Consider the following 18,984-nt stretch of genomic DNA (forward strand, 5'->3'; position numbering starts at 1 on the left):
AGTTATCCTTCGGGGGAACAAAAAGAAGAAACATATCTAGAGCACCTTTCTTCAACTCGTTTACCAAAAACCAAGACTGGAAAGTATCAGTGATCATACACATCTTCTCTGAAAACTCTGGAGAGAAGCTGGCTTCTAGAAATACTTCCCCTGAACCTGCAACCTTGTGAAACCTGCTTGTCTTCAAAATCTAACAGCAGTAGTTGAACTCTCAAGCTGTGCTGTCAGCTGCCTGGGTTTAGAGGCACTGCTGCTGCAGGCTGGAAAATAAACGTGGGGTCAGAACCCAAGGGATGAGTGGGTAAGAGGAGAGGAAGGAACCTGTATCTATGAGAAGTGACCCGCTTAAAGAGCCCCAGTCATTGCCTGTTTCTCTTCTCCCACCTTGCCCCCTCCTCAAGCAGCATGGGATGCCACACTCTGCAGAAAAATCAGTGAAGGAGGAAGGCTAACACACGTCCAGACACTGGAAAGTAGTCAGCATCTCCAGGAACAGGAAGGGCTTAAAGCAGCAGTGAGCATAGAGATGTTATCAGCTTGATGGAGGAAAGAAGCACTGTAAGAAAACAAGAAAGAAAAGTGGACAAATTAGCTGAATAAATTTTCTGGTGAAAACAGCTGGATGAGCATCTCTGGAGACTAAGAAAAACTAGAAACAGAATGGAGAGATCATCATCATCTGTCCATATTTATAATGATGACAGATATGACAACCCATCCAATGCAAGCATTCCCATCCTGCTGTGGCACTTTCTCTTTCCAGAACAAAGCTGCTTGGCAGTCACATCGAGGACAACAAAAAAACTGACATTTTACTTCTGCCTCCTGTGTTTTTATTTACTGTTTGCTATTTCTTTTTTGCTTTTGTATTTTCATTTCTTCCTGTTTTGGTGATGATCAGTAAAGAGCATTACCTGCAAAACTGCATTGCTGTCTTACAGTCTCTTGCACAAGCTGAATCCTCTCAGAGTCTCCATAGCAGCATTTGTCCCTCATTAGGTGTCATATAAGACACCTGCTTTAATACTTGAGCCAAAAAAATTTCATTGTGGTGTTTCTATAGCCCAAAGGGTTTGTATCTAGCTATGCTATTCAGTTTTGTGCTCATGCCTTCTGTTAAATTCTGATCTAGATGATTTGAGAGCATAGTCTGTCCCTTCCCCCTTCACTCCAACACACTGCCAATATAGATATTTCCATCACATCCAGGGAATATCCCACCAAGTACCAATTATATAGGGAGGTAGGAGACCCATGACAGAAGTTGTATTCCACTTAAGCTCTACACATCTCTGTATTTTGCTGACTATTGTATGAGGAGCCATGTAAAATGCCTTGTCGCTCTGAAGGGAAGAGGGGGAGATATAACTGGCACCTAAGTACTCCCTTCAGAAGTCCAGGAAATGTGTTTGAAGTTAAAATAAATTAGTTACTGACACTTCTCTCTGGTGGTTTCCACTCCTGAGTAGAGCCCCACTTTGTCCCTTTGTACCATTCATCCACCCCCCTCAGTCCCAGGCTGCACGGGATGGGGAGGGCAGCCCAGGCTGTCAGTGGGCTGGCAACCTGCCATTGCAACTCACAGCCAATAAAAGGACTTCAGAAAGGGCCCTGGGAATTGCAGACCAGGAAGTTTGCCATCAGTCCTTACTAATGGCAGTAGAGTATGAAAAAATTAAGTCACTGTAGACAAGGATAAACATGGTCTCTTGGGAACAAGGCAGTGTGGCTTCTGCAGAGAGAAACCCCGACTCACCACAGGCCTCAGAGTGCACCAGAAAAGACAGAGAGTGAGTGCAGCAGACACAGAAATTACCAATTCTGAAAAAAATTGTGATTATGTTCTATACCAAAGCTTAGCAGATAAACTAACTCACCACATGATGAGAAGACTCTTTAGAGACAGAAAATCGGAGGCAGGACATGAAGCAAAAGATGAGGCTTAAAAGCCCCTTTTCAGGATGGGAAATAGGCATCAACAAGATCTCCACACTGTGGGATTGATGGTGGGACTGGCTTTACTCGACATTTTCAGTGAACACCTGAACACGGAGTGTACAGTGAAGTCCTTAGGTTTGTATGTCACAAAGTTCTTTCAGGCAAGTAACTCTAGAAGAACTTCATAAAACTGAATTGGCAATGGCTCTATAAGCAGTCACTAGAAGGCTTAGGCAGAGATGAGCCTCTAACACCCAAACCCAGCACTGGGGGTGCTGGGGGTGCACAGAGGACAGGCTCTCCCGCTCTCTGTAGGCAGCACCGTCAGACTCAGGGCTGGATGGACACCGATCTGATGCCGTCGTTGATGTCTTGCATTCTTAAATGTGCTTCTGCACACCATTCCTAGACACTTCCCAATTTCAGTGCACACTGTGATGGAGCAAATCCCCAGCCTGGCACTAGGTTGAGGTGTAAAAACACACGCGGTCCAATTGCTGCAGTCCCCAAAACCAGCACCGCCTATCCTGCCCGTGTCTTCCCAGTAGCTGCGCAGCTGGCAGGCTGACCCACCGGGCACAGTAAATATAAACCCCCTCAAGGAGCCCAGAACAGTTAAAGAGAGAAGGAAACAGATCTTGCAGATGTGCTTTCACACACGTGCATTCTCTCACTTCCTCCTTCCCCATTATCAAACCTTGCACAGTAAATGTCTGTTCAAACCCGACAAACACTTGACTGGAGATCCCAGCTTTCACCTCCTCACAGTTCTCTGGATTTATCCGGGGTTTGGTGAGCACACTTTTAAGGTCCAGGATCACTCACCAGCCCATTTCTCCTCCTCACCCTGCCGGGTCAGGCCTGCCCGTGCCCGGGCCGGGGCGGGCCGTGCTCGCCGTGGGCAGAGGGGCCAGGCCCGGCCGCGGGGCTGCGAGGAGTCAGGGGCTCAACCAGCGCCAGAGCCAAACTGCTGGCAGCCAAACTGCGCCTGATTCAGTTCCAAAGCCCAGTCTGTCTTCTAGCACGGCGGTGATCTCTGGCGGCAGGCAGCGGGTGCCTGGGAACACCTGTAAGGAAAGGAGCCGAGGCGCGGAGCAGCTGAGGAGCCCGGGGCTGGGGGAGCAGCCTGTGTACTCTGCCAGCCCTCCGTGCCGTGTGCCTCCTGCACGGACAGGTGAAGGGTGAATTCTCTGTGTATGCCAGTTCCTCCTGCTTCCCCGGTTGTTTGGGCTGTACTCTGAAGCTTTCCCTGCATTGCGTCCCCTTTTCCAATGCGCCGTTCCATGATCTCGGCGATTCTTGAGCTCACTTTGCCGCGGGAGGACTGACGAGCCCAGCCCGAGGAGAGACCTCTGCTACCGCTTAGAGGAGCTGCATCCCAGCTCCCCTCCCCCAGCCCCATCAACACCACCCACACAGCAATCCATCAGCATCACCCTTGGAGCATCTGGGGGCAACATGTAATTAGGAATGATGCTGTCTGCCATTTATAGACATACTACTGCAAGGAAAGGCTGGTGAAAGTAATACCCACCGACAGACGTACCTCAGAGCGTGCATTGAACATTAATGGGGAAAAGTAATGGAAAGGTGGAGGAAAGATACAGAGAGGAGAGAGAAGGATGAAAGCAGTAGTGTGCTCCCCACAGCTTTAAACCAAAGCAGTCATTAAAATATCCTCTCAGTGTGACCATGACGTAGTTGTCTGATAAAAGTTTATTTGAAGAAATAAATCAATTCTGTAAAATAGGAACATCCTCTCTTGCTGGGTAAGTAGAGCTGCATTTGCTCTGTGATCCCTTTACTCAGATAAAATCCAGCCAGGAACTGTGCAGGCATCCACACGCTGCATTGCCTATGCACAGAACATCATGGGGCCCACAGTGGTTTTCTCTCAAAGTCCTTTACTGCAAGAGATCTTATTTGAGATTTACCTGACAGCTGATACTGTGTGTCTCATCTCAAGCATGCTTGCTCCTCAGTTTGGGATTGTTTCTTTTCAATTATTTCCTATTTTGAACCTCCATCTTCATTTTTTTTTCCAATTTGTTTAAACAACAATTTTTCTTTAAACTTATTGTTTTTAAACAACAAACTTGGTTGTGCTTGTCACGACACTGTAAGTATTTAATATGCAGTCTGTGTGTTCGCTCTGGAGCATACATCAGCCTATTGTCACACCAAAAACAGCTGTTTGTGAGATGCTGTAACAATTCTGCCAACACTCAGTAACCAGCTTTGGATAAAGCAAAGTCAAACAAAAAGAGTGTGAACTATGACAAGCAATGTGTGGAGTGGTAATTCAGAAGGGCTGAAGAAGATGTGAAGAGTAATTAGCCAAATAAACAAAAACAGGGGACAAATTATTTAACTGCATCATGACTTGAAATCAAGGAACAGAAACAGTACATGAGGACTGGGAAAACATTGGAGGGAGCTAAAGCTGAGATTCCTGCATTTCTCCCACAGAAAAAAAAATGTAGAAGATACGTGTATCAGTGAATTTCAGTTAAAGAAATGAAAGAGAAAAAAAATAGAGACAGAGAAGAGGTGAAGGAAATCCAGAAGACAGTGACTAAACCACTATTTTGCTCAGTAGGAGAAAGAGAAGGATACAAATGGACCAGCTGCCCACTTAGGGCACAGCAACACAGCAACAGACAGCAAAGACCTGAGTTCTGTGCTTTTGAGGCAATGACAAATGCTCTTCTAATGAAGAGTCTTTCAATTGCAGTATGTAGCCAGATCAATTCCCTCCATTGCTTTGTTCTTGCACTTGGTTTGCTCATCTGCAACAGTAGAACTGGTGGCAGTTAAACAGGATGGAATTTATATCAGGCTTAGAAATTGTATTTGCTGCCTATAGTTTCCCTGCAGAACAGCTTCAAATTACACCCCACTTGTGTGAAGTTGCAGATTTTGTCATCTACCCATCCCACCAGTCCAGAGCACATCATGGGAGCTGCACCACTGTCATCTGACTGCCATATGCCCCAGCCCGGAACATTCCCTCAGAACAGTCACCCTCAGATCAACAAAAGATTTTGCCTGGCTGAGGGTTTTCAGGACCAGCTTCCCAGACAAGTAGGATGGCCTGTCTGCACCATTAGCTAACTAACAACCATCTTTTATCTATTCTTCATGTGTCTATCACCACAGGACTCCAACACCACTAGCACCACATTTCATTCATCTGCTACAGATTGGAATGAACATTCAGCTGAAGTTTTATTAACTTCCTTGTGGATTTACACGAATTACCTTTTAGTTTCATGGATTTTTGCAATTCCTTGAATAGCTATTGCTTAAGGGCTTTCACACTATTATCCTGAGAAGTGACTTAACTCTGTATAAAATATGTCTGGCTCTGTTCATTTGGACTGCTCAAATTGAGGGGAAGGAAGAGGTATATCCTACTTTCAAGATTCAAATAATATTCATTGAGATTACAGAAAATTACTTGTGGCCTCGGAGAAGAAGGAAAAAAATCTAGATTTTAGATTGCTTTTATAGTTCTGTGTGCTTCCTCTAGGTGTGCAATGATGTAGCTCTGTCAATTTTCACACAGAAGGAATCCAGCTGAGAGCATGTTTTATTATAACTCCAGATGATGTTCAAGGGGATGAAAAACTCATTTTTCTCAGGTGGTCAGAGAACAATTCCCAGTAAACTGACATTCTTTCCTCTCTAATCTGAATTCTGTAGAGGAATTCAAGTTGTTTATATGCCATTTGAAATACGTTAAAAAAAAAAAAAAACGGATGGGCCTGGACTTTTTTACATTTTCAATTACTTTTCAATCTCTTAAGAACAGTCATTTAGGTCAGAGTAGTTAAACTGCTATAAAACAGCTGCTAAAGCAGTCTTCCATTGTAAATTAAATGGCAATTTTACCAAATATTCACATTGCATGACTACATTAGAATAAACACAAATCTGGATTTTAAAAAACACTTAGGAGGGGAAGGGCTAGGCCTAAAGTAGTGATTCATGACCTTGTGATAGTTCGAGTCCATGGCAAAAAATTTAACAGATTTTGTTAATAGTAGGTCATGTCTGATATTAAAAAAAGGACAAAAATAAGGGGAGGTGGTCCAAACTGGAGCTCCACATTTCAGAGGGAAGGCCAAGTTTCTGCTCTTGCTGTCAGTCAGGGCAATACACCACAGGCATAGCTGTAGCTTCTGAAATTGCAGCTTCTTAAAACATTGTTATCAAAACAGTTCATTTTCTTCAGTTTAACCAAGGACATTACCGCAGCAAAATGAGTTATGGTCAGCTATACATTGATGGCAGTGATGAACAGTAGCAGCACATAGCACTCATAGCAGTTTTCAACTTCAAAGCATTGTGAACATCACCCCTGGGACATACTGAGAGGGTGGAAGTCCTCACTATGCCAGAGCCAGCTAGGTAAGGTTGGTGCACTGATGGCAAGTGGACATGGGATGGAGGCAGGGAGAGGAATCTGTAATCTCTCAACCCTGTAGGCATATGCTCTGGGTGTGGATATACTCTGTCCAAGGTAGGGTGGGATCTTGACCATGCAATGAAGGACAGACCAATTTCAGTTCCACCCACTAGCTGTGACAGCACACAAGCAGCACCGGCACAAGGCCCACTCTCCTTGAACCCTCTCCAGCCTCCCACTGCCAAATTTCTGTGTCTCTTGTGAGCTCCAAGACCTTGTAGCTTACATATAAGCTGGTATAGGATTTGCTCTGGAGTGACTGAAAGCGAGAAAGTTTTGTATTGTTAAACTGCTTATAAATTGCTTAAATTATCCTCCTTTCCATTTCCATAAAATAAAAATGTCTGTAGGAATCACAATCTAATGCTTGGCTGGCATGAGCAGCACTGCCACGGTGTCACTGATGCAACCACCTGTGCCCAGAGCAGGAGGCAGAGCCCTGTGACCAAACTCAGGGACAGCTACAGCAAGGAGGTGTTACTCGTGACAGGAGATGAGAAACCTGAAGCTTCCTTAACATCCATTTCCCAAAGCAGGTAAGAGCTGCTGAACACACCAGCATGTGTTCAAACCTCCCTTTCTATCTCATGCTCTGCATAGCTGCAGGTTATGTTTCCAACACAGAGCATGAGCCATTCCCCAATTCTAGAAAGATTTTCCATCCATTCCCTCATTTGAAGACATGCTGGAGAAGAAAGCAGGGAAGTAATTTTCTTGCTTTTGCTTTGCTTCAAGTAAAAAGCAGAGCTGTTTGGAGCACAGGTGATGCAGCTCTAGCACCCAGTTCTCACTGCAATGGAAATCAGATGTGTGCTGCTGGCCTTGATGGAAATTAGTACCATAAAGCTGGCATTAGCAACTTGCTCTCCACCAGTCTCTACAGATGCTTTACAGAGGCAAGTCTTGTGAAAGCAGACAGATATAATTTTGATTATATTTTTGCTGACTATGCTTGCAAGCATGTACGTATGTATATACAGGGAGGAGTTATATAAAGACGAGGGCAGAGTACAAATGGGAGCTGTTCTTTCCAAATTTTACACGTTATTTGAGTCACAAAATATTAACTGCACCCAACCCAGTGAACTCCCTTCTCTCTTTGTTCATATTCACTCTGGTATATCCATCATTTTTGATTCTCTGCTGATTTCCATTGTTGGGGCTTATTTTCTGTGACTTGAGAACCTGAAATTGCCCTATATATCTTTGTAGTTCATTGAACTAACCAGCATTTATTTTAATTTAGTAAGGAAACATTTGGCTGGGTGTGACCAAATAAATACTGTGTCTAAACCAACACAAATATAGTTTGCACAAGGCTATAAACCTGTCTCAGAGCTCTAATGATATTGCAAGTCAATGAAGCTTCAGTGTTCTCATTAACATGATTCCATCAGACCTCTATGTTGCATATTATTAACTTTTAACAATAGATTGAAATATAATTTATAGCACTGTGGGGCAACAAAGGCTGGGTCCTGCTAGTAATCCAACCTTTTAGGTTGATAACAGCTTTAACATTGACCTAATATTGAAAGGTGAACGTGTTCAGAGGGCATCAGACCTAATTGTAAATAGGACAACAAGGATAAAACACATCACTAGTCTGCATCAGGGAAGACAAAACTTTCCTTGAGAGCAAAGGGCACAGATCTTGTCATAAGATTATGAAGAGTTTTGCCGCTAAATTTGACTCAAAAAAAGTAATCAAAAGCTTTGCTTTAAAGAAGTACATTAGCACACTTTTCTCACCTATTAAAGTTTAATTTTTGTTACAAAAGGAATTAAGTACAGAATGGCTAATGTTAATCTGGGTAGCTATAATTTAACTCAATTGGGAAGTCAGAACAAGCATGCATTTATGAAGAAAAAGCAAGCCTTCAAAATCTCTGTGGAAATATGCTAAACAGATGACATTAGTAGCCTTGCATTGTTCCTCTCCATGGTTTGCTGATGCATGAGAGTGAACACAACCAGTTTGTGCTACGGGCAGCAGCTCCCACCTCGCCGAGCACTCAGAGCCTCATGATCAATCTCTGGGTGGGAGGGACACAGCCATGAAACGTGTTTAACCCAAGCAGGAGTCACTTCTCCTGAAAGGCAGCACGAAACTATCTCCTGGTTTAAAAGGCATTCTCATAATCAAAATATGCATTAGTATTGCTTATACAATTTCTATTTTCTAGCTCAGTCTTTTGTGCCATATCTAGAAATACAGTACAGCAGTAATAACGTAATTAGTATTTTCACTAGCTAAATTACAGAGCTGGCTACAGAATAAAGCACAGCAGCATCAATATTATCAGTTAAGTATTACACAAAAATTAACATCAATAGTTTTAGTATAGTCACAAGATATAATAATTTCCTCTTTTTCTCTGATCCCTTTAAATTGTGTCAGATGAGGAAACACAAAATCCACTGACTCTTAGTTCAACTCCAATTCTAAAAATCAGCATCTCCAAGACTTCCTAGGTAAATCTTCCTAGGTTCTTGAACAATATTTCTTTCTGAATATGGTATTAGTTATAAAGAACTTAAGTTCTGCTGCATCAATCTCTCATATGAATTTAATTTTCCCAGCACTTCTGTAAGTTAACAAAGAAGTAGAACAGATAGTTCACAGATGAAGATGATGAATCATAGGGATTTGTAATAATTATCCAAGACCATAAAAGCAATCCTATGTCAGTGTGAGAAGTGGAACCACTGGCTTTGCAATCCAGTCCTACTCCACATTTCCTTCCCCCCGGTCACAAAGGGAGATCTAAAATTCCAACAACCAAGATACTGGAAACCAAGCAGACATTAAGGAAGAAATTGAGGCAAGCATGCTTTCACAGATTCCTCACATGGTGAGACAATTGTCTGTGACCCCTACATACCCAGAAATCAGAGGACTCCAATTTATAACAAAGTTGAAAGCATCCCGTGGCATTTTCCATGCTTAAAACTCCCCTTCAGCCAGGCTAATTCACAACCCCTTAGTCCAAATCAAGAACACTTGAAGATCTACTCACACTCCATCCACTTCCTAATTATAGTAACTTTAAGCTTTACTTCACAAAATGAGATTCATTTCCTCCACCAGTTCCATTCAACTCCTTCAACATTTTGTTCATTTGTTTGTTAAGATGCAGATCTCCAGCAGCTTGATCACTTCAGATGAGACAAAGCAATCCCTTGGTAAATCCCTCTGGACATGCAGAACATATTATATGCACAAGAGTTGAACTCCTTGAATTTCCCCTTTTCAGATCCTCTAGGTTTCCAATCATTCAGATAAAGAAAGGAGCTTTTGTAGGCCAGTTAATCCATCCGCTGAATGAAATACGGTAAAAGTTCTACACATCTACATGTTCTGTCAAGGCCCTGGTTTACATCTGTAGATGTATGTAATAATAACTGTAGTAATGCAGACAAAAATCATGGCTCAGCCCCCCAGAGGAGATCTTTAGAGACTTGAGTTGAAAAATCCCAATGTTGCAGTCAAAGGAACAGGCAAAATTATTTAAGGGCTTAAATTTATTTCTGCCAAAGCACTGGCTTAATTTTCTTTGTGTGTCTTAATAAGCCAGCTCTGTGAGGGGGACTTGAAATGCCTGTATGTCCTAAGCTCCGAAGTAGGCACCATTGAGTGGTAAGCTGAGACAAACTTCCAAAGGCAGTGTAAGGGCCAAGCTACAAAATGAGCCTGTTGTTCATCTTGTCTAGCACCACAGTCCCTCACTCACATGAAAACAGCATTTGAATGAATTAAAATGCAAATCTACATTTTATTATATGAAATTGAGACAAATGATACACACTTGAAGCCTGCCAGAGTAGCTATTACAAACATTAATATAGTTTTAGATGATGACTTAAACCAAATGAGAGGATGGAATAGAAACACTGAAGAAACACCTTGTGAAACACTACAGGAAAAAAGCAACTCTTGCCATAGTTACATTAGTAAAATACAAATTAGCAATAGTTCTGCTGTAAAGGGCTAGATCTGTCTTGTGTAGACATGTACCTCCAGGGAAGCCTCCAGCCACAAGGTGTTTGTGCAAGGCAGAGAAGCAGCCTGCCAGCAAAGAACAACTGTGGGGGTCTCAAACTACGTGGGAGAGGACTTTGCACTGCCACAGCCTAATGGGATGTGGCATCATCCAGGAATCCTGCAACAAGAGGCCAAACAGCCACTGGCCCAGGCCAGAGCTGCCCAGTGGATGTAAAGATGTATTTATGCTAGGTCTGATTTAGATTGTGCTCTACACAATCAGATCGCTTTGAAGGTTTGCCTTGTGCAATCATTTCCTTTGTCAGGAATCAGAAAAAGACTGTGAAAAGACTGTGAACAAATTGTTTAGGCATTGAAATTTAACCCTGTGGAATCCTTACAGTGTAGCACAGTGTGACACAGCAGGAGCACATTTGTCAGGGGACTGAAGCCTCTTTGCTCTCTCTGCACAAAACATATACATTAGCATTGTGTGGGGTGGGGGTGCTCCCAGCACACGAGGCAGCTATGGGGACACACAGCTCCTTGCCTCTGCTGCCTCCCATCTGCACACAGCCCTCTGCACCACTTCTGCTCTGTTAGGGAAAATAGAGGCTTCAGATCCTTCAAGACTGTCTTGAAGCCCTTCCATTGCATTTTGTTTCAGAGATTGTACAAGATTTGATTTTTAAATATCCCTAATGCACATGGGAAAAATATTGAGAATTACTCTTAACAGGAATCTTGTTAGAGTCTCAAAGTTTTTCCACTAGCATTAATAGTGCCAGAATATCCTAGCATTAATGTCAGAATATAAACACTAAAACCACAAAGGCATTTTGTAGAAGCTAGTCAGTTCCAAGGCTTTTCACTTAGCTGTGGGCTAAGGAAAGAACCCATCTGGTGTGGATTCTACACCAACATTCATGACACCAACAGTCTCTGTCTCACTCTCCATACAGTAAGATACTGTACATCCCCTGCTCCTCCTGAAAAACAGTCTGAGAGCACAAAGTACCTCATAGCAGGAGCACAGCCCTCTGTAGAAATAAATTTTAACACAGGATAACCCACCAATGTTCCTGTGAACTGTTGGAAAATGTGCTGACAAGAATAAAAAAATTATCATTTGGAATTTCACAAAGAAAAGCCACTCTAAATAATGTCTGACTGCAATCAGTCTTTGCTCCCGCTTTACAAGTTATAGATGAGACTATCCTTCTTTTATAAACCCATTCAGTTATATGTTTAGGAAAGTAGGTAAGTTTCTCTCCAGTGGAGGTTTTCAAATATTGTCTTTCCTTGTGACTACCAGTATTTCGATATCCCATTCCAGAACCTCTGTTTTGTAGTCTTTGGGGAAAAAAAAAAAAAAAAAAAAAAAAAAAAAAAAAAAAAAAAAAAAAAAAAAAAAAAAAATAATAATAATAATAATAATAATAATAATAATAATAAACCCACACTATCAACAAAAAAACCCCACCAACCCACCACCACCAAAAAAATACACACACCCCCACACATCCCCCGCCCCCCAAACTGCAAAGGAGAAAAATAAAACTGGTTAGAACAAAAAAATGGTAAATGACAGTTATTTATTAGGGAAGACTAGAGGGTTGTTGGCTGTGTGATACACCAGAGGAGTAAGCAGAATGTAAAAGTATTTTCACTCTCCAAAGGAAGGTAAAAATTGTTTCAGGAAGGTAAAAAATGTTCTATAGATGGGAAAGAGCTCATACCTCTACATCAATTTAATCTGCAGCTTCAAGACTTAAGTTCCAAATGTGTTTTAACTCAACTCTTCAGCTATTTCAGCTCTTGAAGGATAAATCCTAAGCCACCTTACTCCAATCAGTGCGACCTAAGTGTCCGCAGATTTCCTCTGAATGTGCTCAGAACTTTGCAAACAGTGTTCCTGCAGCCAAGCAAATCTCCTCTCTTCTGAGCCACACAAATGTGCTGCTGACCCCTGCAGAACCAAAGCTCCCAGAGTCCTTCCCTTTGCATCCATGGAAGTTCTCAGTTCACTCTGTCCTTCTCAAGAGGAACAACAATGGACAGGCCAAACAATGGAGTGCTCCTTTCCTCTACAGCAAATCCTGCCTTAATTAGGAGGACTTTGGCACGAGATGTATTATCTACCAGGCCAGGATCGCCACATTATCAAATCATGCAGAATTCAGCCCTTGTATCATCTTCAGATCTGATTATTTCTTTGTTTAGCTGCTTCTAACATGTTTGGACATGCGAAATCACAACACTTTACTTCTTCAAAGGTAGCAGTAGGAGAGATCTCAGTGCAGAAAGAATTCCATTATTAGAAAAAGCACATGGGACAGCTTTTTTCCCCTCATCAAGCTTGGGAAGCTTTAAACAATATGCAAAGGCAAAAGGAGAAAATGGTAATAGTACCGAGAATGCTAAAATTTGAATGAGATAACAAACCTTTCTTGTGGAAGGAAAAGGAATTACTTATTCTAAAAAAACTTATGAGATAAATCATCACCCCTGCATGAAATTCCATTCATATATGTGGCAATATCTGGTAGTAATATTAAAGAAAAGAAAAAAGGAATAAAAACTTAGTAACAAACAAGTTTATAAAGAATACACTTTGCTAGAATTGCTGAGCTTTTTCAGTAGTTCAAACAGTAGAAAGAGATTTGAGAATCAAGCAAGGGTTTCAACAGCTGTATTTGTATTACAGTAATAAAGGCGTAAATGTGAAATGCGGCTCTAATAAAACACTGACGTTTATAAAACTGGTTGGTAATTTTCCACCCTTTCCAGAAGTATCTCAGAATATCCAGGGGTATAATACCTGAAAGAGAAACATTTTGTTTGTCTGTTAGACTACAAAGCATGTTCTGTGCAAAGCAATGAAACACCATGCATATTTCTACTGATCAGGAAAAAATCTTAGCATTAAACACTGGTCAAGGAATTCTACAGTTACTCCCCAGCAAACTTACATTATCATTTATACTTGTAAGTCAGGTTTTTAAAAATATATTTAGCTACTTTTACGGCATGTAGGTAAGAAGCTGCATTTTAGATAGGTTCAGCTTCAGCTGCCATAAGCATTGTCTTTACTAAGAAATGTAGGTGTTGGTTTCTTTTGAAATTGCAGCCTTTAATAAAAAAGCATGAGTTTACACAGAACTGTCTGCTGCAAATAATCTGCTGCTGTTTGTCAGACATAAGCAGACACTCCAAAACTCACATGAAGTCTACATCCATGAGAGGGAGACTGATTCTGGAACAAAAAAAATGTTGCAGTGACTTTCTCTCTCTAATGCAACTCAAGGGTGGACATTATCCATTGGGTTTTCATTAGAGTAGGACTCTATGGTGCCATTATTGTCCTGCTGTCATTCAACTGGTTTTCCACAATGGACCAACTACATGGATCCAATATGCAAGCATCAAAGCTGCATTTAGTTCTTGTTTTCCAGGCTGAGACTATCTGAAATTTAATACTGTACTATTCTAAAAACATACATTTCAGTATATTTCTAGTTTTGCAGGCATGTGAATTGTCACCTCTGAGCCCTGAAAGCTTTAACTATAAGGAGAGAGGAACACACATCCATGTAATGTAGGCCTAAAATATACTAAAAAAAAAAAAAAAAAAAAAAAAATCCCCTTTTCCTTAAAGGAAAATCTATTTACCTTGTAATTTTTCATTTTTTGGATAATTTGTGCATAATTAAATTATTTTTAAACCTCATATTGTAAAGCCAACTATCCAATACATTACTGTATTCAGTCTGAAAACAGCCTAAAATAACAGGTCTCCAGGACAAACCCAGAGCTGGATTCTATCACAGCTGCTGTGCCTCAGGCAGCACGACCAACATCAGGCAGTAGCACAGACAGGCAAGCAGGAGATGCTCAAAAGGGCCTTTTCCTTTATTACATCCCAAGCTAGATGGGTAACCTTTTTTCATTTACAGGGAGAAAAAATTGCTATAACAAAGAAACATTATTAATACCCAGAAAAACATAAACAAATTCCTGTTTCCCTCTGAAGTACTAGCTGCAGAATAAAATTTCGTTATGACTTTGCTTTGACCCATTTGACAGCCACTAGCTTTTCTTTGTGGGGACAAACAGGGCTTCATTTTGTGAGACTTAGTTTCTAGCTACTATGAGCTGAAGAACTCCACTGCTATAATTAAAATTGATGATGCAGATTTTCAGAGCCTGTAGAGGGAGTACATGAGTACAACATCCTTCTGATGTGTTGATGGAGTGAAGGACTGGTAAATGGATATCTAGAATCTAGGAGGGCATTTCTCTCATTATTACAATTTAGGATGGTGACATTTTGACTGTAAGCTATTTAATAGTGTTTCTGTATTCATTAAGGGCAAAGTTCAACTTGGTGCAGACAGCTGGTGTATGGTCCTTTTATATAACACTTAAGCCTCATGATGAGGCTCAGGGAGGAAGGGCAGCTGTGGGCAGACCAACTGTGCAGGAGAGCCTCTGGACCCTCTGTACATCAGAGGAAGTTTCAAAGGAACCTCTGAATACACCGGTTCAGACACACTATTATGAAAGTAAAGGATGCAACCAAAGATTCAGCAATACCTGTATTTTGGAGCCTAAGTAATCCACAAATAAGTTACCAAAATAAATTGCCCACAGACATTCATAAATATGAGTGGTTCTACTGAAGACTCAGAGTCCATCTGGGCACTGCCGACTGACTTTTCATCACACTTTCCTGCAAGAGCCTGATTATTTGGGCTTTGTTGAAAACAAAGAAATTTGATTCCAAAGACAAAAAGAAAAAGTGTTCTAATGTATGTGTCCAGAGGTTACGTTACCACTGGGGCAATTAACCAAATGTTATGCTTTGGTTTTATTAAAACCAAAATTCACATAGGAGTTAAATTACTATTTTAAATCCTTCCTTTGTGTTGTTCCTGTGAAAAACATCTAACAATGTTGCAACTATGAATTCTTTAAATTTTGTTTTCCCTACCTTATTATTTCCTCTGGATAGCAATTGTTAATAGTGTTGATATATTCCTGAAGAAGTGACCCAGGTTCTGCTTGTATTTCTTGAACCTTTTTAAGTCCACCAGTTGTTACAAAGAGACGACGTGCTTTACTGTCATGTGGTAACACCTACACACAGAACAGTACATTTAAAAAAATATTTTGAATTAATCTGTATGCCACTAGGCTCAAATATTGCTTATTTGGTTTTAATTCAGAGGACAGATAAAATGGAAAATCAGAGAAACATCTGTAATGACTACTGTATTATAACACCCAGTTGTATAGGGAAAAAAAACCCATAAACCCTTTATGATTACAACATAATTTATCATATACTTTAATACATAACATATATAAAATAATGAATTTGATATTTATCCTTACATGAATAATATTTCTTGAATTATTCCTACAGAGACAATAAGATTGTGGAGAATAAATAGATAATAAAAACAGAACACTAACATGGAATAACAACAGCATCTGTTCCACTTAAACCAAGTTATTCAGGTCTTTTATGTCAATTCCCACAGTTTAATTGTAGAGCTGAATTTTATATCATTATAACGATCTAGTATAGATTAGTGCATGAAAACAATACTGAGAATTGTTGCAAGTGAACAATACAGCCTTGAAGCATTACATGCTACTATTAAATTCCTAGATATTAAAATCCTTTAACACATTGTGTAGCCATGGAAGCCTTTTACAAACACACACACAAAGCAAAAACGTGAAGTTTCTGCAGCCAAAGGGGATGAGAAGCAGAGATGATCAGACAATAACATTCTGTGCTCCCTGAGTGATGCCAATACGCAGCTCTGTCCAGAGGACGGCAGGGAGGGAGGGGGGAAGGAATGAAGGGAGGGAGGTGGGGGCTGGGCCAGGCGAGGGAGAATGACAGCATGTAGTCCATAGGCCCATAGGGCTGCAATATTATTAAAAAAAAAAAAAAAATAGAGAGAGAAAAAGACAGAAAGATAATGCAAGATGTCAGCTGCATCTACAGCAAAACCAGATGAACTTAAAACCAGCTCTGAGAGTTACAGATTATGAGGGCAAAAGCATTTTCCACACTGGTCAGACATTAAGCCACAAATGTGACTGTATTTCAGTGTAAAACAAGAGCCTCAAATGAGGAAGGGAATGCCTAAAAGGATGAAGAAAAAGAACAAGATATCTTCCATGCATACAGACAAACAACCTTCATTTCTGTGGTTCCTCTAGGCTGTACAGAATCAACAGACAGGTAAAGAAAAAGCAGGAGAGCACAGAGACTTCTCTCTATTATTTCCTCCCCAGAAGTGTCAGGAACAACTGTGATTTTTTCGTTGTGGGAACTGAACAGACGTCTGTTTTCACATATCTCCCACAAGAACTGCCAAGGAGGAACTAGCAAGGAGACAGGATATGGCCCTTTCCCTGCCTTCCTCCTCCACACTGTGACTTCCAGGCTGGATAAGACAGCAGAAAACTCTCTTGGAAAGGGCCCTAAAGAGAGAGAGCACCTCTGAGACACAGTCCCTTCCCCCAGTCCAACCTGAGACAGCACACAGAATTGCACAAACCCTGAAAATGCTAATGCTAAAATTCACAGTCCAGCACGAAAAACAAATAGAACCCCATTTTGAGGCACAGCTTGGAAATAAGGCTTTTACTGTGCCATAAATAAGCCCACAGAAGTAACAGACCACAGCTCTAAGAATAGGAAATTCCCAAGCTATGGTACAGGAGAGAAAAATGCTTTTACTACAGAGAACCTAATTTTAAGAGTATACTTCAGAAGAGCAAATGCCAGACAAGTATAGTTTAATAACATATAGGCAAAGGAGAATAATGAAACAAAACAAAATACCAGCTGATATGAAGGGCACAAAACCATTTCAATAGCAAGCAACATTCAAATATACACTGGATAACCAGTTGCTATGCACTTGGCTCATTAATAGCTCCAGTCAGAACATAGAAGCAAAAGGCACTGGATTCCATGCAAATCTCCAGTCTTTGAACAGCCTTAGCAAGAAGACAGGACAAATTAAACTGTGGCAACATAATCAGGAATCTGCATTACCAACAGCACTGCTTCCAGATCTGTCATAATCAGAACTGAGTATCAAGAGTGTTCTACTTGGCCATTTCCAGAAAGAACCAACAGAGCTTGGTGTACCCTGCTAACAGGTTACACTGCAGAGTATTGCACAAAACATAGTGTATAGTTGGACAGGATTCCCAACACAAGCTGAACATGACAGACACTGCAAGTCTCCCAGTTGGTTAGCAATTACTTACAAATGTTAAATATTTTGAATAAATTGTATCACTTTTACTGCTGCATCCAAATCAACAATGTAATTAACAACTAACTTTCAAAATTTTGAGAGGGATGAGAAAAGATTTGGAATTTTTACACTTATTTGAGACTGAAAATTAATCAGGATAAAAGGAATGAAGCCTTTATATTATGGTAAAATATCTGACTTAAGTCACTCCTGTACAGACAGCTTGTAGTTTATCTAAAACAGATGTGACTGGGATTTATGTGATACATTGGCTCAGCAAAAATATTTGCACATGAGTTAATATTCCACTTAATCTCAAGAGGCAAGGAAGAAAAAAACACCTTGCTTATAAGAAACTGTTTTCTCAGTCTTAGGATGAATTATGGCAGATTCCACATGAAACAGTATCCAGCTGCATCAGACAAAAAACCAGGATCCAAACTGAAGGATTTTGAAGGGAATGCTTGAGGATCCCGAGAAAACAATGACGTGTTTAGAGTGACTTCTTGGAAAGATAGCTTCCTTGCTAAATGGCAAACAATTAGCAATTAAGATATTACTCACCAAGCAGAGCCTTTTCTTACCTTACTAAACTGCCCAATAATATGCTTCATAATAGTGGGAGGGGCCTCATGAAGCAGTGGTTCAAGCGCTGGAAGATATGTGCATTTCTGAAGAATGTTCTTTAGGGCTTTCTTAGTCTATTGAAATGCAAAATAAATTTTATCTAGTAAGATATCAGTGAAAACAACAAGAATTCATATATATCACTGAAGTCTGATCAAAAAATCAAATTGATCAGAATTTTCAATGAGCAATTTCTGAATAGAGACCATGATATCTATCAGGTCACTTAATGAAGAATCAATTCTCTACTTAGATTTATTAAACCTCAAAACCTACAGTGCATCATATTATTATTATGTTATCTATGTTCAAAGTAAAGGCAATTTTCCTTTGACTATATTGAAAGCTAGAGTATACCCTTTAGGTAAATTGAAGTACTCTAATATAATAAGAAAGTTAAATCAAAACACATTTTAAAAGATTGTATTTTAGAAGTGGCTTACTAGGAGAGGCTGCTGGTCTGGGATAGCAAAGTGCAGTACTGTCCAGGCAGCGGGGAAAAGAGAGAGTGAAACAATTGTGCATTGGTGCATATTTCTGAAAACAAACTCAGTGTTGACTGATACAAGCAGTAGTGACCTTCTTGAGCAGGATTACAGGTATAGCTAATTTGGCTTCAATATTTTTGGGACCACTTGGTCCCAAATATGGTATTGAAATTACCATATCAA

At 40.5% G+C, this 18,984-nt stretch overlaps 1 protein-coding gene across 1 annotated transcript in view; it reads right to left on the reverse strand.

Annotated features, from left to right (window-relative positions):
- Positions 1-11,755: 11,755 nt before the first annotated feature.
- Positions 11,756-18,984, reverse strand: part of SPAG6 (sperm associated antigen 6) — a 35,639-nt gene continuing 28,410 nt past the window's right edge. Inside the window, exons 9-11 of the mRNA XM_083855981.1 lie at positions 18,271-18,387; positions 15,388-15,533; positions 11,756-13,215 (exon numbers count right to left, since the gene is read on the reverse strand). Coding sequence (XP_083712107.1) covers positions 13,149-13,215; positions 15,388-15,533; positions 18,271-18,387 — 330 coding nt within the window. The 3' untranslated portion in view covers positions 11,756-13,148. The remainder of the gene's footprint in view (positions 13,216-15,387; positions 15,534-18,270; positions 18,388-18,984) is intronic.

The sequence above is a fragment of the Zosterops lateralis genome, assembly GCF_965231275.1.
Source record: "Zosterops lateralis genome assembly, chromosome: 1".
NCBI classification, from domain to species: domain Eukaryota; kingdom Metazoa; phylum Chordata; class Aves; order Passeriformes; family Zosteropidae; genus Zosterops; species Zosterops lateralis.